The sequence below is a fragment of the Elephas maximus genome, chromosome 16 (genome assembly GCF_024166365.1).
Source record: "Elephas maximus indicus isolate mEleMax1 chromosome 16, mEleMax1 primary haplotype, whole genome shotgun sequence".
Lineage (NCBI taxonomy): Eukaryota > Metazoa > Chordata > Mammalia > Proboscidea > Elephantidae > Elephas > Elephas maximus.
This window is the reverse complement of record NC_064834.1, coordinates 13,279,837-13,306,038: the sequence shown is the minus strand read 5'-3', so window position 1 is coordinate 13,306,038 and position 26,202 is coordinate 13,279,837. Positions and strand designations below refer to the sequence as shown.

Below are 26,202 nucleotides of genomic sequence, written 5' to 3'. Positions count from 1 at the left end.
TTTTTTTTCTGTGCTGTTTTAACTCTTGCCTTGCACTGGGTGTTACTGGGTGTTCGCAGTGTCAAGCACCTGCTTAGCCCTTCCAGCTATCTCCAGTCCCATTGTGGAGGGCTTTGAGCAATGGCTAGGGGACTGTTCTCTTAGCGCCTGCATCTTCCATCTTTACAAACCTGCAGGCCAGTGTTTCTAGTTGCTCATCCTGTTGGTGGACGCGGCTGCTCAGAATATCAGTCATGCCGTCACACGACTGTCACACATACCTTTCTAACTGTAACTTCCTGAAAAGCTCTTATGTGAGCTTCAGCAGCTGGCTGGGCTTTGCTGGGCAACCTGAGATTTCCCCCACAGAAAAGCATACGGCCCAGACCTCCCCAATCCCTGGCCAACTCCGGGATTTCCCTCTCAGACGACTCGTGCTCCTGCAAACGAGACACTGATGTTTAAGTGGAGGGGAAACGTTCTGCATGCAAACCCTTCTCCAATTGCAGCTCTGTTTCCAGCTGACTAACTCGGGCCGTAGCGGCTAGCTCCGTGTCGGATCCCCCTCTCAAGGCTGCCAGTAGGAGCCACCCCACACTAGCCACCACGGCGCATCAGTCTGGCTTTTGCTTTGGTGCCTCCAACTGATGCAGCACATCCTCAGTGATCTTAGGCGTTTTCTGGGCATCCCTATACTCATGCTTTGGGCTTCGGCTATCCAAGATAGCTGCAATTACCCCCCACCTCCATGGAGGATGAGGACCATCCTGAGATTCCTCCTGTCTTGGTCCCTTTCTCTGCCATGTCTGGTGCTCATGGAAGTTTCCTTGGTCTCCTGGCTGGCTCAACAGTTGTTGAGTAAAAACCCAGCGGCGTCTATACCCAAGGTCGGCTGCCTCTCCAAGAGACCACAAGAAAGACTCCAGAACCAGCTATCAGAACATATGGTTTGTTAGGGGAACTTATGTACGGGACAGTCCAGCATGGTGGTTGGGCCAAAGTAGTGCTCCACTACTGCCTAGCAGGGTACACAAACTTTATACCGTTCCAGCTGGGGCTAAGCCTTATTCTTTCTCCTTCCAAGTTCTTGGGAAACCAGCATTTGCAGGGACTTCACGTTGAGGCCCAGATGTTTTTCTTCTCCTTGCTAAGGTGTTCCTTAGCCTTGGCCATTGACCCAGTCATGCCGTTACTGCCTTGAGTCCATCCTGAGTTTATCCCTAGCATGCTTTGGGCAAGAGCAAAGCTGCTTCTGTTAGGAGGAGATGCGTATAGCTGAACACCATGACCCTACAGGATCCAAATTCTGTTCTCTCCTCCTAGTGCTGGCGTCCATTTTCAGGGTCACCTCATGGTTTCTGTTAACTTCAAGACAGCTGATGTCTTATGCTAGGTCCTGTCCTTACAGTACTCTATTAAAAAAAACAACCGCCCCTGACCTCATGGAGTTTATATCAAGTGGGAAAAGCAGATGGTAAAACTAAAGGTATAGCACTCATCGGGTAGTGGTATCAAATAGGGGAAAGTGGGGGCAGCTGAGGAGCTGACTTCTGAGTGGGGCACAACGGGAGCAAAAGCCGTGATGACTCTTAGGACATAATTGGAGAAGTGTGAGTGAATTTAATTTAACCAAACAATAGTAAAACAATCATATAGCATGATAAAGGAAACGATAAAGGAACCTCTATAAGACAGAGTCAGTTTAGAAAAGGGAATGATTAACTTTGGTCAGGATCAGTGATTTAAGATCAATAGGACAGTGGTTCAAACGACTTTGAAACCTTTATCTAGTTTCTCCCTGAGCCTCCTTTTGTTCAGGCCTTAGTTTTATGCTTAGCCTCAGGTGCCCCATTTGCAGTTTCTTGGTTGTCCCCTGATGTCTGTGCTTATATTGTTCCCCTCTGCCAGGTCAATTCCCTGCCTTTCCCAGAAGGCTAATTTCTGTTTGTCCTTGAAGATTCAGGATTTTTTTTTTAGCAGTTACCCAAGAGCACTCTCCCTAGTCTCCTGCCCTCCATCCTGCACTCCTGCATATTAGTACTTTTTGCATTGTATTGTAGTTGTTTATCTTTATGTCTGTCTTTTCTTATAAAGTTTATGTTCTAAGAGGACAGAAACTGTGTTTTTTTAATTCTTTGAGTTTTACTAAAAACAAACATTTACATGAAAATAAATTTTAAAATTTCATTCTCTTTCTCTAAGTGTGTATACATTACACACGGTGGGCTAATATAAATTTTAAGTATTTGAAAGTGGAATTGTCCTGAAAAACCTGGGCTGTTCGATCATTTTTTTCCACGTAACCAGAAGAATATAATTTTATGAAATCGATTTTAAACATGTTTGTACTGAACATGTACATGACAGCTTTGTCATACAGGCAGCCCAAGGGTTACTAATGTCCTACTTAGGACAACTCGGACTTGCCGTTTAATAGTGTGTAAGGTTGCCCTCACTTTGAATCAACGCCTACTTGCGACAGATTCTTCACAGTCACCTTGACTTGCTCCACATGCAGCTTTTACAGCACTGACAAGGCGCTGAGCCTTTGTTCACACTAACAGCTAAAGAAGAACCATATACACCTGTTCCGACTTACCTACATGTTTGACTTAAAGACACAGTTAGGAACAGATCTCCGACATAACCTGGGTCTGCCTGTATATTTGAAAAACAGTAGTGTAACCAAACTATTACCACTTTTTCTCTCTGGAGCATACAATGGCAGGAAAGCCTCATTCTGTTTATTATTTTTTATAGTAATAAAATTATTTTAAAAAATTTAATCCTTTTTGTTCCAAATACAAACGTCTATGTTTGTTGGAAAGGATCAAAATGATTAAAAAATATATAGAATGCAAAATTCCTTTACAGTTCTTTGCACGTGAGCTAACCACTGCCAGTAATTTGGTATAAATTTTTCTAATAACTCCCTTCAAATGTGTTTGATATAAACAAAAGAATATGTCTAATGTTGTGAAGCATACCAGTGAAAGTTACCCCCATGAACTCATCACCCAACTTAAAAAAATAAAATGTTATCAATAGCTTTGAGACTTCCTCTGTGCTCCTCCTGAATCCCAGCCCCCCAGCTCTCTCGCATAAGTAACCACTCTCCTGAGTAGTTTTTTTATCCCTTTTATAGTTTTAACATAAACAAATGTGTATTCCTAAATAGTACGTTCTTCCATTTTGCTTGATTTTGAACATCATCATGTTCATATATGTTTTGGAAGTTTCCAAGATTCATCCTCGTTGATGAACGTAGCTGTACTTAATTGATTTTTATTATTGGGATACTAATATTCCATTGCACGAACATACCTCACTTTATTTTCCTGTTCTCCTGTTGATGGACATTTGTGTTGTTCCCAGTTTTGCAGTTAAAAACAATACCACTGTGAACATTCTTGTATGTACCTCCTGTTGTACATATAAAAATATTGTCAACTGCAACTCATAGTAAAATGTACATTTTACATTGCAGCAGGTGTGCGCACGCACACCTGTAAAACCGTAATAAAGATTTTGTGAAACAATACCGTCTTTGTCATCTAGTGCTGCTATAACAGAAATACCACAAATGGATGGTTTTGAAAAGGGAAATTTATTTCTTCACAGTAAAGTAAGCTAAAAGTCTAAATTCAGGTTGTCACCTCTAGGGGAAGGTTTTCTCTCTCTTTGTTGGCCTTCTCATCAGTCTTCCTTAGGACTAGGAGCTTCTCCACACAGCGCTCTGCTCCCAGCACTGTTTGCTTGGTGGTATGAGGTCACCAACTCTCTGCTTGCTTCCCTTTCCTTTTATCTCTTATAAGATAAAAGGTGGTGCAGGCCCCACCCCAGGGAAGCTCCCTTCACACTGGATCAGTGATATGACCTTAGTAAGGGTGTTACAATCGCACTCTAATCCTCTTTAACGTAAAATTACAATCACGAAATAGAGGACAACCACACAATACCGGGAATCACAGCCCAGCCAAATTGATACACACATTTTTGGGGGGACATAATTTAGTCCATGATAAATACCTACTCTTATTAAATGTAATAAAACAAAAGTATAACAAAGTTAATAGCAAATGTGCTTTACTAAAGTTTAAGTACATCATAGAAAAATATTCTGAAAATAAGCAAGACAAAAATGAACTTTTGGAAATATTTATAAAATTTTGGGAGTATTTTATTGTGGCCATTCTTGCCTATTCATAAATTTACAAGAACAATGCTGTGTGTTTATCTGGTACACTGTAGAGCCGTTACTTTTGTTTGTTTTTAATTAAGTCAAGGTTGAAATTCTTCATATAAATAGGTTGCTGTGAATGGTGATTTACTCTTTTCATTTAGCAAAAGAAATTCTCTTTATAGTGTTAATTGAAAATAATTCATTCTGTTTGGGCATCAAACTTAATGCAATGATTGATTAAAGCTTTAAAAAATAAATGAATCCTTTATCCATATGTTCTTATTTAATGTTTCAAATTTCTTTCTGGAAACTAGCAATGAAATGTTTTATGCCCCGAGAAGCAAGAAGTTGCATGTCTCTCATTTATTTCAAAATTGTCTTCATTAATAATTTTTTCTTTCAGTAAGCTATATAATGTTGGGAATATATAGAGACTAAGGTGTTTACTTTTAATTCTTATTTGCCAGAACGGCAATGGCTTTTGTAATCCTTGCATGTTTCTGACGTATTAAAATTAAAAAAAAAAAAAAAAATCATTATTTGTTCTCTTTAGTTTTACAATTATTTCTTTAAGGGTGTTGAAAACAATCAATTAAATATGCCTGTTTCATCACACAGTTTGTCAACAATAGTTGCCAGATCAGATTTTCATTCACCTGGAAAAAAAAAAAAAAGCATATCTCATCCTGGATTTATACCATCCCCTCTACTTAGTATTTTCTTTCTCGACAACCAGTGTAATTCAGTGTTGTACTTGAAATGGTTATGGTTAGTTCCAATTTCTGAACAAAATATTTCAGAAAGTCAGCTATTCAACGAGCTTCCTTTCATTAAATTCATAATTTTTATTGTATTTTACCTATGAGATGTGGTGGAATTTATTTGCTAAAGCTTTATTATGTAAAACAGTGATTCCAAACAATTTTCTTAGTAGCATCCTAAGTTTTAAGAGAAGTCCTTGGGTGATGCAAATAGTTCACATGCTTGGCTGCTAACCGAAAGCTTGGAGGTTTGAGTCTGCCTTGAAAGAAAGGCCTGGTGATCTAGTTCTGAGAAATCAACCATTGAATACCCTATGGAGCACAGTTCTACTATGACACGTGGGGTCATGGGGTCACCATGAATCAGTATTGACTTGATGGTAACTGTTTTTTTTTTTTAAGAATAATTCAGTTTTTGTTTTCCAGTTATATTTGCTGCTGTATTATAATTCCTGTCAATTTTTAAAGTTTAGTTTATATCAGTCAACAGTGTCTTATTCTATAAATATATTTAAACTTGTTATATGGAAGGTTAAAATTTATGCAATACAGAAATGTTACATTAAATGGTCTTTCCACATTATCTGATATAAATTGAAATAGTTGTGCAACTGTTAATATTAGAGCTATCAGATTGGGTCATGAAATATTCCAGACTAAAATTTAGAAATAAGCACTGTTTGTTGATATTCTGCAATAGTACAGATAGATCATTTCCAAGAGATAGAGCTTTTAATTTATCAGCTCTTTGATTATTAAAAAAATACGTTCTCTACCTGCACATGCTAAAAGTGAAAAAATGTTCAGTGACTGTGAATCTTTTTTTGTTGCCAAGTAAGTGTTAGGCAATTAAATGATGATAACAAGACTAAGAATTGTGCTGATGACTTTGTCTTTTTCTTTCTCTGAAAATATTTCAGGAGTGTTGAACATGCTGTGTTTCCAAGTGCCTTTACTTGGGAAGATTTTAATCTTTCATTTAAAAAATATCGCTGCAAATAATACTTGAGGTTTATTATGTTTACTAGTTTTTGCATGTTTGTTTGAAGGTTTACACTTTTTTCCTTTTAGAGTAATGATCAAGTGAAGTTGGAGTTTTTTGTTAGTCAGTACTTTTCTCAGTATGTTCAATATTTATCCTTTCAGCCCCAGCAACTGAACGTTGATTATGCCTCTTTATATTTCCTCATTTTTTCTTTTAAAAGCAAAACCATCCATTTGAACATATTTCCGTGTTGAAGTAAAATGTTTCATGTGAAATATTGTTATGAACTTGAAAATGTTGAATAGGCAGCCCTCAGATTATGAATGAGTTCCATCCCTAAGTCTGTCTTTAATTCAAATTTGTATGTAAGTTGGAACAGTTATATATGGTTTCTATCTATCATCAGTTAGTCAAATGTTTGTTTTAGTATATGGTATCTATACTGTACCTTTCCATGTATAAAAAAAATTAAAGAGTAATTTCCAGATACACTAAAACATCTTTAACATAATAATACAAATAATGTTTGGATGCACATCGCAAAGTAGCACTCATTTTTTATTATGAACCATTGTATGCACCTCGAGTTTTTAATATAGGCTTTACAGGGGTTGGTTTGCCCATAAGTTGGATGTTCGTAACCCAGGGACTGCCTGTACTCTATAATACACTTTAAAAAAAAAAAAAAAAAAGCTTGCAATGAAAGCATAGTTGACACTTTTATGGTCAGTATATAAAAATTTTTTCAAACTTTTTCGTAACAACAGTGAGTTAATATTAAATTATACTGTATAATATTAACTCTTATTGTGGTGATTGTCAGTGTGAACATCAGATATAAAAAAAATCAGATGACACGTTGTTAGCTGCTGTCGAGTTGGTTCTGACTCACAGCAACCCTACGTACAACAGAACGAAACAACCCCCAGTCCTGTGCCATCCTCACAGTGCTTGCTGTGTTTGAGCCCATTGTTACAGCCATTGTGTCAGTCCATCTTGTTGAGGGTCTTCCTCTTTTTCACTGACCCTCTACTTTACAAGCGTGATATCCTTATCTAGAGACCGGTCCCTCCTGATAACATGTCCAAAGTACGTGAGACGAAGCCTTGCCATCCTCGCTTCTGAGGAGCATTCTGGCTATACTTACTTCTTCCAAGACAGATTTGTTCATTATTCTGGCAGGTGATATTTTCAAGTTCGCAGTTTTGAAAGGATGCTTAATATTACCTTGGTTATATTTTTAGCAGATTTGGCAAGACCTGGTTGTTTTGATAGGATAGTGATTGAATTAAAAAAATAATTTGAAATGAAATTTGTCTTCAGTGATCTTCATGAACATTACTTAATTTAACTTCATAACCCGGTAATGAAAAAAAGAATTTTTTTTTTTTTTTAATTTCAAAGACTAAAAATTTTTTCAAAGCTCAACGATCTCAGATGGCTGGGCTAATAAGTTATGAGTAGAAATGAAATGTATTTTTCTGGTCAGGAGCACTTAATTACCAGTGCAAGACTGCCCCAGAGCTCTCTTTCCATCTGCCGTGATGACTGACAGCTTTTGAGACGGTGACTGCTCCGTCGTCTGAGGCACTGAAATGGAAAGACATGGACCGGAGCCCTCAGATGACCCACGATGAGCACCCAGTGTAAGTGATGAAAGGACGTTTTTGTTTTAAGTCACTGAGATTTTGTTTCCCGAACCTAATCACCTAGCCTGCACTGATATAACTTCTATATCAAAGTAATATAACTTATATGTTAAAATAGTCTTAGCTTGGAAATAAATTTTAGAAAGAGTCATTGTAGAAGTACAAAAATTTTACATACCTGATTTAGAGAAATTGAAATCACAATAATTTAGTTACATAAAGGTTTTCGGAATATATGTAGGCCAATCAATAGCTCATTTTTTATGAAATGAGCTATTGAAAGCTTACACAAGAAAGTCATTTTGGCAGTGATTAATATCACTTCATATTTAACTTGTTAATATAAATTCAACAAGTATATGTTACAAAATTGGGTAAAAATTGAAGACAACTGCGATTTTATATGGCACCCAAAATTTTATAATAAATATTTACATAAAAAGGAACCTAAGTAGTTTATTCATATTTTGATATTCAAAGTTCCAAAATAATCTATGTGTACATTTTAAAGTAAGGAGCACGGTGATGTTAATATTTATTTGAAAAATATGATGGTCACCAAAACAATTTACTGATACCAATTCAGCATTTTATATCATTTTTAAAGTTTTAATATAGAACCACCATATCTATGTAGGTATAGATACTTTTCATCTTTCTACAAGACATCCTTGTTGTGTTTTGTTAAAACAAATTATGAATATTGATTAAAAATTACACTACAACAGCACAAACCAATATATCCTTAGGATTATCATTTACAGATATTAGATCTCCACTGTAACTGAGTCCCGGTTGTCTAGGCAGTAAATTTAAACTATAGAAAAAATGCAGTGTAACTTATACTGTAAATAAACTGTTAGCAATGAGCATCACAGTGAGATCTGTTAATATATGAATTATTCACTGTGAGCCTCTTACCTCTGTCATTAGCATGTAAGAGAATGAACCTCATTACTGTGGCTTTAAACTTGGGTGTGGAGTGGCATAGGGGAGTGAGAAACTTCTCTGTAGAACTTTCTGGCCATAGTACCACCCACAGGGGTGCTGAGCGAGCTACAGACACTAGTTGTGTGTGTTTTTGCTGAGATACTCTTTTGCCTCACTTGCTTCTTTTTGATGAATTGTTTTATATTAATTTTTAGGATAAGAGTTACGGGATTTTCTTTTGCTTGAATTCCTTTTTAAAGGAGTTATGAGAAATGCTTTGGTATTTTAATATTTGTTCTTTTAATAGTATCAGTAATGTATTCTTTTCACACGGGTAAGTTAGCATCACCTGTTTTAGTAGATTACCATAAAGAGTCTAATTACTTGGAAAATCTAGGCTAAAAGGTTAATAATTAATTTTCTCCTCTTAAAGGATTTGTACTAAAATGATTTACTTTCAAAGTACTTGGTATTAGCATATGACCCTTTCTAATCTATATTTGTCTGATCTTAATTTAAGGTTTTGATGAACTTCTTATTTCTATTTTCTCTTTTATATTGTACTGTAAGTTATCTGTAGTAAGCCATCCTAATTAAAGTTGGTAAATTTACAACTACTTCAATTATACACTGATCAGTTACACACTAATTTAATTCTACTTAGCAGGGTACAGTGCATCATTAATTGCTTTCCGACTTAATATAATAGATTAGAGGTAATCAAAATTTGAGGCATTTTATTTAGCTCCAGGAAAATATGAAAGATTGTAATGTCAGATAATTCACACATCAACTTGGACAAACTGAGAGGCTCATCTCTAAAAAACTGGGGCGATGCAGCTGCCATTTGTGTTCATTGTTGAGTGTTGTGGGCTGAAGTGATTATTTAACGTGTTTAGATATTAGTAATATAGTTTTGTATTTCCTTTTCCTTAAATTTTTATCATTGTTTTCTTACATTACTAAATGATTTTCTGTAGCATGCTGTGTATGTATGTGTATGCATGTGTACGTGTATGTGTGTATAATAACCTATAGTTATACCTTAATTCGGTGCTTTTCAACCCTCACCTTGTATGGCCTGTAAAGAATATATTTATTTGTAGTGTGTTTTGAACATATAAATATGTGCTCAAATGCATTTTTTTTTCAGAAATATGTAAAAAGAAAAATGCGATTAGGTATAATTAACTTGACAGCTTTTAGGAACGTGATTTTTTGTTATGATTTTTTTTTTGTTGAAATAGTGACTTCTGTGCCTTAGAATTGGTGGAAATGAGTTATTAACTTAATGTAATCATTTTTCTCAATTAACTGCTTATTGAATTAAATGATTCAGACAGAATTTCATTGCTCATTCTTTCTCTACATGTTCATATTATTTGGGAATACCACTTTCCCTCCACAGCTTTCTTCTCAATAAATCAGTGTTTCTCACCTCTGTTTTATTTCTTTATAAGAATGTTGTAAATGGTAGTTTTCTAGGTTTTGAAGTCTGTTAGATGCATTTCATTCTTCTGAAAAAATTAACTTATTTTGGTACCAAATGTCAGTGAACTTCATGGACCTTTGATGCACTGTGTCTTAGAGCCTTTTTTCTTTTTTTTAACTCAAAGGTAATATATGCACATGGTTTAAAATCAAATAGAGAAGATGATCTTATAATGAAAAACAAGAGAAATACTGCCCCATGTTTTCCCATCCCAACTCCGCCCCGACACAACCATTTTTTACTGTTTCTGTTTTGAGTACTTATTGTGGTGTGTATATATATTTATATTGTTTCTTGATACATCCACTCTTCTATATTCTTCTATTTTTAGACAAATTTTTATCTCACACCATCTCTTCCTTTTCTCAGCCTTTCCTAGTTTTGATCAGTTTTTAGTTTTTAAATTGCTTACTTTGTAACTTTAAAAAATACAGGAAAACTTATTATTTCTTGTTTCGCTAGTTATGCTCCTTACTTTCTAAACCTCTCAACTTCTATTAATTTTATATCAAAGTTGATAATGCTAAGAACTTTTTGTATTAAAGTAATTCTTGCACATGGCTAACAAGCCAATTAATATCAAAAGGTTTATAATAAAATATAATAGTCTTCTGCCCTCCCCAGAGTCTCTTACATTTGTTTACCTAACAAAATGCTCCCCTCCCATCTGGTGTTATTAATTTCCTGTGGGCTGATATGTGAGTTCTCCTCTTACTGTTTCTACAGATCTCTCAGGCACCTATCATTCACTTTTTTTTCTCATTAGTTTAATTTACTGGATTATATCCTCCAGAACTTCCTAAAAAAAGAATGTGTGAAGGATAAAATTTTTGAGTACTTGCAGATCTAAAATGTCTTTACTCTCACGTTAGGTTGATATTTCGACTTGGTATTGAAGTGTAGATTGAAAATAATTTTTCTTCAGATTTTAAAGCGTTGCTCCGTCAGTAGCCAGTGTTGCTGCCTCTGATCTAAATTGATTGCCAGTCTTTTGTATGTGATCTGGTTTTTCTCTTTGGAAACTCATAGGTAGGATCTTCTCTTTCTCCCTAGTATTCTGAAATTTCTTGATGTGGTTTTTCTTAGTATACCTAATCTTTCTTTCTTTGTCCTGGGGATATGATATGTCCTTATAATCCAGACACTTGTTAATACATTTTTGGTAATTTTCTTTCTACCATTTTCTGTGGAGCTCTGTTTTTTTTTTTTTTTTTTAAACCAGTTTCCTATTCATGGACATTTTGAGTTTTTCTAGCTTTTTTTTTTTTAACTACCAAATTTTATCATCTTTTTGCATATAATTTTGCAAAATTGTATTAATTTCTCTTTAAGATGCACATTTAAATTTTTGATAGATGCCAGATTATTTTTCATAAAAGTTATATCACTTATGATAGAGTCTGATAGTGCTTATTTACATTACACATGCCACCAATGTGCTGGTGAAACCATGACATTTAACAGGCCTGATAAGCTTCCCTACCTTCAGATTATTGGTGAGTTTGAGAACATTTTTGTTTTATTGACCATTTGTAATTCTATTTTTTACAAAGCCTACTTTTTTACTAATTCTACAGCAGGTCATTTTGTCCATTTTCTCCTACATTCATTGGTTCTTAAAATCTTAGCATTTTGATGGGGAGAAAAAGGGAAGAGAGTGTGAATTCAAGGGTTAATGGGTCAAAGAAAAGACCCCTTTACTCTAAGTCCTGGAGTGGCCATCCTAAACAATCTACTTCATGCCTTTCTCCTGGCTTGGCCGTTTTTCAAAGGATCATTCCCAAGTATAAGTGCACCAGCCACATGGAGCACTGAGAGACCTGACCATAATACATGAGAAAAAAAATTTTTTTAATTGTGCTTTAGCTGACAGTTTACAGAGCAAATTAGTTTCTCATTAAACAATTAATATATATTTTGTTACTTTGGTTGCCAACTTCATAATGTACCAACACTCTCCCCCCTCCACCTTGGGTTCACCATTTCCGTTTGTCCAGCCTTCTTGTCCTCTTCTGCCTTCTCAGCCTTGTCCTGGGGCTGGTGTTAATGTTTATTTTATAGGCCTGTCTAATCTTTGGCCGAAGAGTGAATCTCTGGGTGAGTTCAGTACTGAGTTAAAAGAGTGTCTGGGAGCCATACTCTCAGGGTTTCTCCAGTCTCTGTCAGACCAGGTCTATACACAAGAGATTTTAACTTTAATTTAAAGATTTGGCCTTCATCCTATTTATCAGTGCTTTGTCTGAGATGGGATAGAGAAGAGAGGGAGAACTTTGAGATTCTCCTACGTTTCAAACTTCAAGTTCTGGTGTGAAGCTCTAGCATTGAGTTAGAATTATTTTATCAAATCATGTTTATTTCCTTTTTTTTTTTTTTTAGGTTGTGACTTAAGCCAGTCTCTCTCTTTTTTTTTTTTAAATAATTTTTATTGTGTTTTGAGTGAAAGTTTACAAATCAAGTCAGTCTCTCACATATAAACTTATATACACCTTACTACATACTCTCATTTACTCTCCCCCTAATGAGTCAGCCCGCTCCCTCCTTCTAGTCTCTCCTTTCGTGACCGTTTTGCCAGTTTCTAACCCTCTCTACTCTCCCATCTCCCCTCCAGAGAGGAAATGCCAACACAGTCTCAAGTGTCCACCTGATAGAAGTAGCTCACTCCTCATCAGCATCTCTCTCCAACCCATTGTCTAGTCCATTTCATGTCTGATGAGTTGTCTTCGGGAATGGTTCCTATCCTGGGCCAACAGAAGGTTTGGGGACCATGACTGCCGGGATTCTTCTAGTCTCAGTCAGACCATTAAGTCTGGTATTTTTATGAGAATTTGGGGTTATTTCCATTTTTTTTGTATTATTTTGTCTTACCAAGTTATGAAACACAACAGAAACCAACATGAAGCACATTTTATACTGATGAATAAAAAGGTAGTTTTGTTCACCCACTATTCATTTGTTCATCCAGTCATATTGTGTTAGTCTTTAGGGATACAGTAATAACACTGTACTTGCTCTTATGGAACTTACAGTCATAGGGATTGGTAGGAGTTTAATTGATAAAACATGTATCTTGTACTTCTTAACAATAGGATTGACCAATCCAAGAAAACGTGAACTCAGAGACAAGCTTGTTTCTATTTTCATGAGCACATTTATTAGCTTTTGACTTTTAAAACTAGGAGAGAGCAGAGTGTCCTATTTGGCAAAAAGACCTAATATGTGATCCCTGTGAGTTCTTCAATTGTTGCAAAACATAAACATTTAATAAGGAGTTGAGTAAAGAAGATTAAATGTTATTTAAAACATATGTTATAGTTGACCTCATGGCTAAATGGCCTGGCTCAGGAATCCATGAATTATCCCAGGGGTGATTCTTATAGCAAAGTTTTTTTTTTTTTTTTTTCATGCTGAAATTCTCGATTTCCACAAATACGGCACAGGGGAATTGAATAAGAAGTCAAAAAGTCATAAGAATAAGAGAAACCTTGCCTTTTTACTGCTTTTACTAGGAAATAGAAAACATTTTTAGCAACAGGCTGTGCTTCATCATGGAAATACAGTTGGTATTTTAGACCTTCACAAATTTGATTTCATTGTACTTAGTGATGGATATTAGTAAGTTGTATGAGATGGGAAGAAATTAAAGAATAAACAGGAAGTCTCGAACTTGAAAGTGGTTCTGTTCCACAGTTTGTGGCATGGATTTTGTTTTCAGTTTTTCTTACAAAATATTTTAAGTATCTAGAAAAATGTAGCAATATTTTAACAAATACCCATGTTCTCAGTATTGTATTTCGTCATAGCTTAACACTGTGCACTGTTTGACCAAGATTTGGGATGGAGGAAGAATAAAATGTTACAGCTGCAGTGGGGGCCCTCTGCGTACCTCTCCACAATCCCATTCTCCCTCTGGTCCCAGAGGTCACTGATACTCTGGTGTTCGCAGCTGTAATGCCTTTCTTAGTGCTTAAACTATATATATATGTATCCATAAACAATGTGGTGGATTGATTTGCAGGTTCTAAAACATGTAAATGCTATTTTACTGTGTCTATCCTTCTTCACCTTGCTTTCTTTGGACATTATTTTTGAGATTTATTTAATACATGTCTAATTTATTTTTGGTTATGTAATATTATATGAATATGTCACCATTTATTCTCTGGTTGATTACTTAAAGGTTTTTCACTATTGGAAGCTCTGCTGCAATCAAAGTACTTGTATTTACCTGTTAATACATATGTGAAAGATTCTCTAGGCCTGTACTGTCCATTATGGTAGTTACTAGTCACATGGGGCCCCAGTGGCACAGTGCTTAAGAGCTCAGGCTGCTAACCAAATGGTTGGCAGTTTGAATCCACCAGCTGACCCTTGGAAACCTTATGGGGCAGTTCTTCTCTGTCCTATAGGGTTGTTATGACTCAAAATTGACTCGATGGCAACGGGTTTGGTTTTTTTGGTAGTCACATGTGTTATTTACTTTTAAATTAACTAAAAATTAATTCAGAAATGCAGTTGCTCAAATGCTCAATACGTACATGTGGCTAGTGGCTAATGGATTCGATATTGTAGATAAAGAATATTTCAGTTATCACAGAGAGTTCTATTAGACAATGCTGTCTAGGATTTATACCTGTGAGTGGAATTATTGGGTCATAAGGGTAGGCACACCTTGCACCTTGCTAGGCATTATTGGATTGTTCTTGCCAATGTTATTTGAGACTTTCCTTTCTAAATTTTCTTGTTAAGAGTTGGTGTCATTAAAATTTGTTTATTTCTATTTTGGTAGGTGTGAACTCTCTCATTGTGGTTTTAATTTGCATTAAAAAAATTTTTTTTACGGAGGTTGAGTATCTTATATGTTATTTGCCTTTAAAGGGTACTTTTTTGTGAATTGCCTATTACTGTCCTTTGCTCATTTTTTGCTCATTTACAATTACTGATTTGTAGGAGTTCTTTATGTTTTCTGGATACTGTCTTTGATTTGTTTGCATATAGGTTTATTGCATGTGTCTGTGCCCAGTGTGTGAGTTGTCTTTAACTTTGTTTGTGATGTCGTTTGTTGCACACCAGTTGTAAAATTATCAGTCTTTTTCTTTTATGCTTTGTTCAAGAAATTCCTTTCTACCCCAAGATTTTAAGAATTTTCTATGTATGATCTGAAGATTTTGATCTTTAATCCAATTGAATATAACTGTTGTGCGTGGTGTGAGGTAGAGTTTGAGATTGGGTTTGTTTTACATGTAAATAATCAATTATCCTAGCATAATTTTCTGAACAGTCTACTCCTTTGTATGTTGAGTTTTCTGTATATGTGTGAGCCTGTTTCTGGCTTCCCTGTTCTGTTCCATTGGTCTGTTTATCCCTATACCAATACCTCATTTGAATTTCCTTAAAATAAAAATATTAACAGTGGTGGTTAGGTCCAGACTCTTCCCCTAAATTGATTTAACTGGTGATAACTAGAAGATAGTAATTTATAATGCAAAATATTAGAAAATGACATTTCTGTAGCTAGAAGAAGTGAGCAAGAGCATTATTTCCTATAACGGTATTTGAGGAAAGCTAGGCTTAAACCCTGGTGGCGTAGTGGTTAGGACCTATGGCTGCTAACCAAAAGTCAGCAGTTCAAATCCACCAGGCGTCCCTTAGAAACCCTATGGGGCAGTTCTTCTCTCTCCTTTAGGGTCTCTGTAAGTCAGAATCGACTTCACAGCAATGGGCTTCTTGTTTTTTTTTTTTTGGTTAGGCTTCATTATAAAAAAGTGAAAAAATAAATGACAACTTTTTGAAAGTTGAAACTTCTGGACACTTTCAAGTGGTGAATGAGCCTTATGTTTTTAAAATCTAATTTTTACTTTTAATGTCTTTTGTTTTCTTTTCTGAGGTATAGGTGAATTACTACCAGTTTCATCAGTTGGATTTGTGGTTTGGCCACAGTATGAAAAGAAGAATTGAGAAAAAGCCAGGCTGTGTAAGTAGTTGCTATGAGTCGGAATCGATGGCGACAACAACCGGTTTTTGGTTTTATATAAGTAGTAATTAAGCAAATCGCACTGCCTGTCCAGTGAACTGTGATCTTGGGCATGTGAATGGGGATATTAATAGTATTAACTTTACAGTGTTTGTGGTGGTAATGTAGATAAACAAACAAAAACCTGTTGCCATCAAGTGGATTCCGACTCGTAGTGACCCTATAGGACAGAGGAGAACTGCCCCATAGTTCCCAAGGAGCGGCTGGTGGATTCGAACTGCCGGCCTTTTGGTTAGCAGCCATAGCTCGCCATGGCTCTTAATCACTGTGCCACCAGGCCTCCAGTGTAGGTAGAACACCCAGTATAATTGGCAAAGATCAAGGGCATACTCAATAGTTGCTTCTAAGGTAACTGGACAGTCGTTGAGAGAAATGAGAGGAGACTTAGGACAATGTGTATGTATATATGAATTAGACAAAAATGGCTTTTGGAAAACTTACTAAAAACAGGAGAGCCGGGTGTTCCTTCAGCAGCCAAGTGGAAAAAGACAGTGAGTCAGATAGTGACCATACAAGACACTAGGTGGCGCCATTAGCCGAGACTGCTTATTTGATGTCTCAGGAGACTGAATAGCCTCGGGTGGAAGGAGAGAAAAGCTGTCACAAATTAATGGGTTAGTCAGGAATTGCTTGTATATTAAAGGCGTGAATTGTTTTATTGAGTATATTTCAAAGGAACATGATAGTTCTTGATATTTTCTCCTCTGATGATCGTTTTGAAAAATTTCCCCTGAGATTGTTTTAAAGCAGCTTGTCTACCAAATAAACTGTATTTTTAAAGTAAGTTTGTTTTTCAGTTTTAAAGATTATTCATAAAAATGTATGTCCATTTTGAACTCATTAAAACAAAATAACTGAAATTTTTACATTGAAATGATGCAGTCAGAAGGAATTGGTGTTTTAATTAGCTTTAGTGGACTTATTCTAGGTCAGTGTACAATTCCATTAAATTTTTTGAAATATCAAAAATGGTTCCTTGATTCCTGTTACTTTTTTTTTTTTTTAAATTGCAGGTTGGGGATAATTGGTACATTATTTGGTTTCTGGAGATGGTTTAAGCTGTTAAATTTTTATTGATAGATACAGTGAGCAAGTGACAGAAATCTCCAACTGAAATGTCTTTAGCAAATGGAAATTTTTTTGGGTTACGTAACTAAAAAGATCATGATATGGATGATTTCAGGTAAAGCTTGATTCAGCGGTTCAAATAATGGTATTTAGACCCTCTCAGCTGTTAGCTTTGCTTTCCTTTGTATTGGCTCCATTTGCAAATGGCTCTAATCTTCTGGAAGTAGGGTAGCTGCCAGCTCTAGGCTTACATCCTTACCAGTTTTTTACTTCTGTTCTAGTGGTTCTAAAAAAAGTTGCGGTATTATGTCATGTTTGATCTGTTTGGCTTAGCTCGAGCTACATACCTACTCCAGCAATGGGAGATAGAGTTAGCTCTGCTGAAAATTTATGGTTTATGAGTGTTGGAGGGATGGTTCCCCTAAACAAATTCGGAGTTTTGTTAAGGCGAGGGAGAATGATAGTGAAATGGAAGTCATTTGTATAAGAAAGGCACGTTAAAACTATTTTCATTCCTTCAATTTTATTTCAATAGAATTTGTTTTTACTTGCATCCTGTCTCTGTCGCTTACTAGTTATATTACTTCTCAGAGTCCATTTTCTCATTGGTAATATGGAAGATAGTTATTGTGATGATAAAATAATGTATATGAAATACATAGCCTAGTGCCTGGCAAGTATCAGATATTCAAGAAATGTTTGTTCACCTCGAAGCATGGTTATTAGCTAAACAGTATTGCATTTTATCAACACTTGCTATATATCTCCGAATATCACAAATGTAGTAACTTTATAATGATCAATTTAAAAGTCATCAATTTAATTTATTGATTACTGCTTTCAATGCTTAAAATGACAGTTGGTAGATACCATCCTATTCATGACTTACCTGTATTTTTATGCTTGTATCGAATGTGCAGATTTAGCTTATGCAAGATTTTTGTAATTAATCTATATTGAGAAATATAAATTAACTTTAAAGACTAGCAATAAATAGAGTGAAATTATGATAAATGGTTTCTTGTTTGGGGAGATAATAAATTGCTTCATGTGTTTGTGAAGAGTGGAAGGAATTTGGCAGCAAGGGAGAAAGATGAATGATTAAGTATGGTTGAAACTTGTTTTTTAATTAAAGTGCTTCGTTGTGTATAGTATTCAGAAATATATTTTAAATGTAACATTAATTTTTCAGTTACCATTCATCTTTATTAGAAAATATTACTTGTATTTATCATAATTTTTTCACCAACTATAATAAGGCTTTTTTAATAATCCATTTAGGTTAACTGATGTGTAGTCTCAAGAAAAGAACCTCAATAATGGATGGTTTTTAAGCTATTTGAACATTAGAGACCTGGTAACCCACATTTCTGATAACTGTGTTAGTTACCTAGTGCTGCTATAACAGAGATACCACAAATGAGGAGCTTGAACAAATTTATTTTCTCACAGTTGAGGAGGCTAGAAGTCTGAATTCAGGGTGTCAGCTTTAGGAGGAAGTCTTTCCCTCCCTGTCAGCTCTTAGGGAAGGTCATTGTCACTTCAGCTTCTATTCCTTGGCTCCTTGGTGATCTTCATGTGGTATGGCATCTATCTTCCCATCTCTGCTTGGTCCCTTGTTTAATCTCTTTTATATCTCAGAAGAGATTGACTTAAGACACACCCTACACTGTTATTGTCTCATCAACATAACAAATAAAACCCATTCCCAAATGGAATTCTAACCCACAGATATAAAAAAAAGAAAACCAAACCTATTACAGACCCTATAGGACAGGGTAGAACTGCCCCATATGGTTTCCAGGGAGCACCTGGTGGATTCGAACTCTGGTCCTTTTGGTTAGCAGCCGTAGTTCTTAACCACTATGCCATCAGGGTTTCCAGACCACAGATATAGGGATTAAGATTTGCAACACATTTTTTTTTAATTGTACATTAGGTGAAAGTTTATAGAGGCAAGTTAGTTTCCAATTCAATAGTTTGTACAAGAAGTATTTCACAACCTTGGCTTTATTCCCTAATACAGCGCATTTTTGGAGGACACAACTCAATCCAAACTCTAAGCGTACACACGAAACTCTTGATAGTGACAGAATAGAACTAAACATTTTTCCTTATAAAATAGCATTACTGTGGTGGATCATTATAGGGTTTATGGTGTATTTAAATTGGTTTAGTTATAAGCTAAGTTATAATGGTGCCTTTTATTCAGAACTGATAAATACCAATGTAAAATATAAAGAAGTTCTTTTTACCGATTTTTATCTTGTCAAATTTTGTGGACATAAATAAAGTCACATCAGACCAAAGATGGTTATAAACAGTCATTTTAGTGTTGGTTATTTTGTTTACTATTTTGGGCAATGTTTGCTTCATTTATATTTTAGTTGCAATTTATTTTTAAGAATGTTGTGTTATGTGGGTTAAAAGTATAGTAAAAATGGGAAATGTTAATAAGGAGGAAGAGGTATCAATATGGAAATTAAAAGCAGAGACATTTAAAAAAAATTGAAACTGTTAACAAATGGGTTTGTTCAACAACAGGAGTTATTTTGAAGGAGAGAGCAAGAGCTTAAACATGTGAAAAGTGGTAGGCCTATGTATGTCCCAGAGAGCTATTGTTTAGTGGGTTGTATCTATTCTTATTTACCATATTAAAAATTAAAACGGAGGCATTTAAAAATACTTACTAATGCATTTAAAGATAACGATAGTAAACACGTTACATGTTAACATAAGTAACACATTTTAATGAAAAATAACTATTTTCTAAAACAACAACAAAAATTTTATAAAAAGAGTGGCATTTTTTAACATTTTTGCAAATCTCTTTCATGTCTGACTTAATAGAAGACAGCTGGTTTCTCATCTGCTTTTGCATCCAATCTGTTGCAATATATCGTTTTGGTTTTGGTTGAAATATATGAAGGAAATGTGGCCTCAAACAGATATGTAGATTATAGCATGTAACCAGTGAAAGCTAGAAAGAGCACAGAAATACTGAGGACAAATTGAATTACTCTCTGAAAACACAGACATTAATAACCTAGATCTGTTACATTAAAATATTCTTAAAAAAAAAAATACACGTGTACCTAAGTGTCCATTTCATTAGTTAGTAGAGTGATGTCATCACATCTTATTCAGCCTCTGGAAAACTTTACAGTCATGAGAGAATAAAAGTATAAAAGACAAATTGTTTTAAACCTGTGCATCCCTAGAAATGATTTTGGGTTTTTGGGTGTAGACCTTGAACCACACTTTGAAAACTGCTGGCCTATGTAATTCAGAGTCATCAGTGAGAGACATTGGTAGAAATTTTTTGAATTTATAGTAGGGCCTGGGCATCACTGTCAGATGTCCATTGACCTTGTGTTAAAACATCAGGAGTTGGAGAGTTTAAAGGCTAAAGCAGTGTAGGTGCTGCTAATCAAACTAGTCACAAGCCAGAGATGGTTCTTTAGGTTTAAGGCCTTTTAAATACATGGGATACCCAAGAAAGTGGCAAGGTAGCAATTGTGGATACCATAGCTGCTAAGAAGTTTCATATGACATTGTGCAGAGGCCATCATGAAAAGAGGCCTCGTCTCTAATGACTAGTTTTTAGTGTAGACAAAACTGGAATATTTTGGAGAAAACAAAAAAAAACAAAAAAATTTGTGTAGACAAAACTGGAATATTTTGGAGAAAGAGCCAAATAAAATACTTCTTTCAGCAAGTTAGGTGTATAACAATTTACTCCTCTATTGGCAGGAATGTATATAGAGCCTGGCCACTTCAGACTGAGGAACAAATGGAACTTAATCTGTTTATAAATAAAGGGACTTCTGTTTTGAGAACTTTTCTTAGTATATCATATATGTACCTCAATACCAAGTTGTGGGGGGCTTTGATATCTTCAAATTAGGAATTGTTAAGATGAGGCATAAAGATGGGGCAGTCCTTGGTTAGTGTTTGGCAGTGATTAAATCAATTCTAACGTTAGAAATTTACCTCTAACCTTTTCTTAAGCGCTTTAGCCATTTAGGTTTTCATACGTAGATGCGAGAAGTTATCTATTTCACATTTTTACTCAGATGTATTTTATGACAATTTTTGTTTTAAACATAGTATTTGCTTTTCTTTCTGATAGTTAATGTTTATCAACATTATATAGTATGACAAAGTTACTTGACATTTTTGACATTAGCTTGAACTTCCCATTGATAAGTCAAACAAATTACTTGTTTTTCTGAGTAGAAACGAACTGCTTTGCAAATCCATTGATATTAAATTATTTGCAGGTTTTAACATGTAGGGAAACCTTAATTATTCAGAATATACTTATGTTACGATGTGTAGATTATTTGTTTACTGTCTTTAATGTGACTCAGTCAAAATACATGTAGTTATTTGCATAAAGAGGAAGTGTGTTGCTAGTATCTTTTGCGTTACTGAATTTTACATATAAAATGAATTTCCCTTGTAATTAAAAGGGTAGTATTATAATTAAAAGGGTAATTTTATAGCCCCTGAATAGTGATATTTTAGAGCCCTGGTGGCATAGTGGTTAAGAGCTTGGATGCCAACCAAAAAAGCTGGCAGTTTGAAAGAGGTGTGAAAATTTTTTCACTCATTTCTGTTTTTTTCTCTTTAATTTATATTAAAATGTGTATTTAATCTTTTTGTAGTATAATGAGAGTAGAACAAATGATGGGACGCAGCATTGTTTGCTGGCAGGATCTGAACGTGTTTGCTAATACACAGTCATTTTAAATCATTTACATGGCTCTCCGTACATAAATAGCAGATTAAGTAGGACAGAGAATGATCATGACCGTTGACACTTTGACTATGAGCCTCTGACCTCATGTAAGAGAACTGTTGCTTACAATGTTTTAGTGACACTGATCTTTGTTTTGTTTCTTGGACAGATGCATATCCTACCTTGGGACCTTTGCACATGTTGTTCCCACCTCCTGAATGCTCTTCCTTCTGGTTCTTTGTAAGATTGGCTTCTTACCTTTCAGTTCTCAGCTCAGATGTTACCTTCTCAGAGAGGCTTTCCCTGACCAATCTACTGAAAGTAGCCAGGATCCCCTCTCGCATTACTTTGTCACGTGACCCATACTTCATAAAATTTATCATTACCTGAAGTGATTTTATTTGTTTACTTGTTTATTATCTGTCTCCCCTAGAATATAAGCTCCTTGAAGGCTGCAGCTTTGTTTGTCCTAGGAAGCTGGCAGGCACACAGTGGGAACTTAAGTATTGCATGAAGGAAGAAAAGAAAGGTTATGTTTAAATATTATATAATGAAAACATTAAAGATGTGCTTTACAATTCTGATTGTAATTAAAAGGATAGTATTACAATTAAAAAGGGTAATTTTATAGCCCCCGCATAGTGATATTTTAAAACCCTGCTGGCATAGTGGTTAGAAGCTTGGATGCCAACCAAAAGGTTGGCAGTTTGAATCCACCAGCTGCTCCTTGAAAACCCTATAGGGCAGCTATGCTCTGTCCTGTAGGGTTGCTATGAGTCGGAATCGACTGTACAGCAGCGGGTTTAGTTTTGGTTTTAAATAGTGATATTTTACTGCTACTTGTTACGCTTGTTGAAAGCGAAGAGGACTTCACGTACTTACTGATGGGGATCAAAGCCCATAGCCTTCAGTATGGATTACACCTCAACATAAAGAAAACAAAAATCCTCACAACTGGATCAATAAGCAACATCATGATAATAGAGAAAATATTGAAATTGTCAAGGATTTCATTTTACTTAGATCCACAATCAATACCCATGGAAGCAGCAGTCAGGAAATCAAATGATGCATTGCATTTGGGCAAATCTGCTGCAAAAGACCTCTTTAAAGTATTAAAAAGCAAAGATACAACTTTAAGGACTGAGGTGCACCTGACCCAAGCCATGGTGTTTTCAGTTGTCTCATATGCATGTGAAAGCTGGACAATGAATAAGGAAGATGGAAGAAGAATTGACGCCTTTGAATTACATTGTTGGCAAAGGATATTGAATATACCATGGACTGCCAGAAGAACGAACAAATCTGTCTTGGAAGAAGTGCAGCCAGAATGCTTATTAGAAGCAAGGATGGTGAGACTTTGTCTCATATGCTTTGAACATGTTATCACGAGCGATCAGCCCCTAGAGAAGGGCAGCATGTCTCGTAGAGTAGAGGGACAGTGAAAAAGAGGAAAACCCTCACCGAGATGGACCGATGAGTGGCTGTAACAGTGGGCCCAGGCATGACAAAGATGGTGAGGATGGCACAGGACTGGGCAGTGGTTCTCGTTCTGCTGTACACAGGGTCACTGTGAGTTAGAACTGACTTGACAGCACCTAACAACAGCAACTTATTGTGGTAAATTAACAAGCCATCCTGTGCTCAACTCCAGTTAGGTTTGGTGAAAAGACAACCTTCTCCTTACAGAGGTTTGCTGTTAGATCTTTTAGTCAGTTATTTTCATGTATTTAGAAACCAAACCAGACCAGTTGCTACAGAGGTGACTCCAACTCGTGGCAACCCCATGTGTGTCAAAGTAGGATTGTGCTTTATAGGGTTTTCATTGGAAGACTTTGCTGAAGTAGATGGTCAGATCTTTTTTTTTTTCCCTGAGGTGCTTCTGGATGGACTCAAACTGCCAACCTTTGGGTTATTAGCTGAGCACATTAACCGTTTGTACCATCCAAGGACTCCCTCATGTAATTACTTATTTCATTTACAGCTTTGGCTAGTAGTTTACAAGTGAAGTTAGGTCAGTACCGCTTTCCGTTGCTCTATGTTGTGGCTCCTTTTGTTGTTGTTAATTGCCATTGAGTCAGTTTTGACTCATAGTGACACCTTGTGTGCAGGGTACAACTGCTGTATAGGATTTCATGGCTGTGACCTTTTGGAAGCAGTTCACCAGGCCTGCCTTCTGAGGCACTTCTGGGTTGTTTCAAAGTGCCAAACTTTTGGCTAGTCCATTTGTGCCTCCCGGGGCTCTGGAGGCTCCTTCTACACCCTTCTACCTTTAGCCTACCTGTGGTTTGTAGAGCACCTCTTGTGAGGTCTTTCCAGTGCAGGTCTTCTCTGCTGAAGCTTCTCAGGCTTTTTGCCTAAACAAGCACATGAGTAGAACTAGAAGTGGAAAAGAGGGGAGAGAGTAAAGGAGAAGAAAGGAGAAGATTTTAGAAGGTATGTAACAGGGGTTCTTACTAAGAGTTTGATAGACATGGAGATGGTACAGCCCAGATCAATGGCATCACTAGGGTTGGTGTCACCCAGTGTGGTAATTCATGGTGTCACCCCCATCCCCATGGCCCTCCTCCTGTACCACACCATACAGAGTCCTTAGTAATATTGATTATTAATTTTAATCATAGAATAATATGTGAAATAGTTGTAAATTGTTTAAATGTAATATGTTTTAGATTATATGAATACTAACAAAAAATTGTTTTGTAAAATCTTTTGGTATTGAATTATAACATTATTAGTTACATTATTAGCAACTGAGTAGAAGCCTTTTAAAAATTTTTCTTCTTTTCCTTTAATTACGACTTCGTTCTCAAAAAGTTATTGATATAGGTGCAAAAATACTAATTACCACAAAAGTGCAGTTAAAACACCAGAAAATTTGACAAAATCAGCAACCATAAAAACACTGGAAGCAATGAGAACAACAGCACACGCTTGTAGGGCATGCAGACGATACCATGTGATTCGGAGCGTTGTTGTATCTGGATAGTAATGACAGCTCTGACGTGAGAGTGTCAGAAGGTTCAAAACGTAAATTAGCATAGAGTTTTAGCCTTGTAGGTATGTGGATACTGTAAGCCTGGCTTAAGAAAAATGTTTTTGTTGTTAAACTAACTACGGGGATAATTAAAAAAAAAAATACTCTCAAGTGTCCCCCTAGTGAAGCCACTGCCCTCAGTGAAGAATCTCATCCCAGCTGCGGAGGGGACAGTCATCAGATAGCCTTTAACTGTCAGCTCCTTCAAGGCTAACCTCAGCTACGGAGAGCCTCCTTGCCTAAAGTCATACCCTCCCCCCAGGACAGCTTACATTCTGCAGCTGAGCGAGGCGGAGTATAAATTCCAAGCCATTTTGTTTAGACTTAGGATAACTGTGACAAGGTATGTTCCTCTAGAGATCCCTGCCAGACTGGCTGAGGCTTTGTGGGCCTGTACTGCAGTTTGACTTCTCTGTGTGCTCAGTTCCGTTTCCTCCCTTTTTCTTTTACAGGGGTTGATCCCTAATAAACATCTTGCACCCCAAACAATCTCAGCATCTCTTTTCAGAGAATCCAGCTTGCTACAGGAGCTTTATGGGTTTCACGTTGCCCTTGTACCCTTTTTCAGATTCTGTGTAAGTTTTTCTGTGGATATGCATCATTCTGAGCAGAAGGTGTGTAACTTTCACCATATTTTTAAAGATAGACTTGGAAACTGTAGGTTTTTCTCATAAAGGCCTTAAGAAATATGAAAGAAAGACTTTTACAAAAACTTTTGGGATTCAGGGTCAAATTAAATATTGTGAATCTTTGAATTTGGGCAACATATAAGCCAAAGCTTTGTTGATAAGGAAATATTCTCCTGTGACATGGCAGTTCACACTGGCAAAGGCCCCTCGAGCTGGTTCTAATATGCTGCTGCAGTGGCTCTTGGAAGCTTGGAAAAGTGTTGGCCCACATTAAATGAATCAGAGAGATCAGAACTGCATGGCAGACGGTAGAGCAAGGGATTAAAAGGCTCAGAAAAGAGAGTATGCTAGAAAGGATCGAAACCCCACGGGTTTCCTTGGGGGTAGATGTTCCAAGGAAATAAGGAATGTGACAATGAGGGTAGCATCAAATATCCTCTTGTTGTTGTTGAGTCAATTCCGACTCATAACGATGCTGTGGAACGGAGTAGAACTGCCTGTAGGGTTACTAAAGCTATAATCTTTGTAGAAGCAGATTGGCACATCTTTCTCCCTTGGAGTGGCTGGTGGCTTCCAACCACTGACCTTTTGGTCAGCCGAGTACTTAACCACTGCGCCCCCAGGGTTCCAACGGTACCCTTGAGAGGCTCAATCTAAAAGAAGAAAAAAAAAAACAAACCTGTTGCCGTCAAGTTGATTCAACTCATAATGACC

The 26,202-nt window shown here is 36.2% G+C and overlaps 1 protein-coding gene across 3 annotated transcripts in view; it reads left to right on the top strand.

The window, feature by feature from the left end:
- The window catches only part of ADK (adenosine kinase), a 567,694-nt gene that overhangs the window by 102,118 nt on the left and 439,374 nt on the right, over positions 1 to 26,202 (top strand). Inside the window, exon 2 of one of the 3 annotated variants that reach the window (XM_049855648.1) lies at positions 7,398 to 7,554. The exons of the other annotated variants lie outside the window; for them this stretch is intronic. Coding sequence (XP_049711605.1) covers positions 7,514 to 7,554 — 41 coding nt within the window. The 5' untranslated portion in view covers positions 7,398 to 7,513. The remainder of the gene's footprint in view (positions 1 to 7,397; positions 7,555 to 26,202) is intronic. 3 annotated transcript variants of the gene reach the window in all.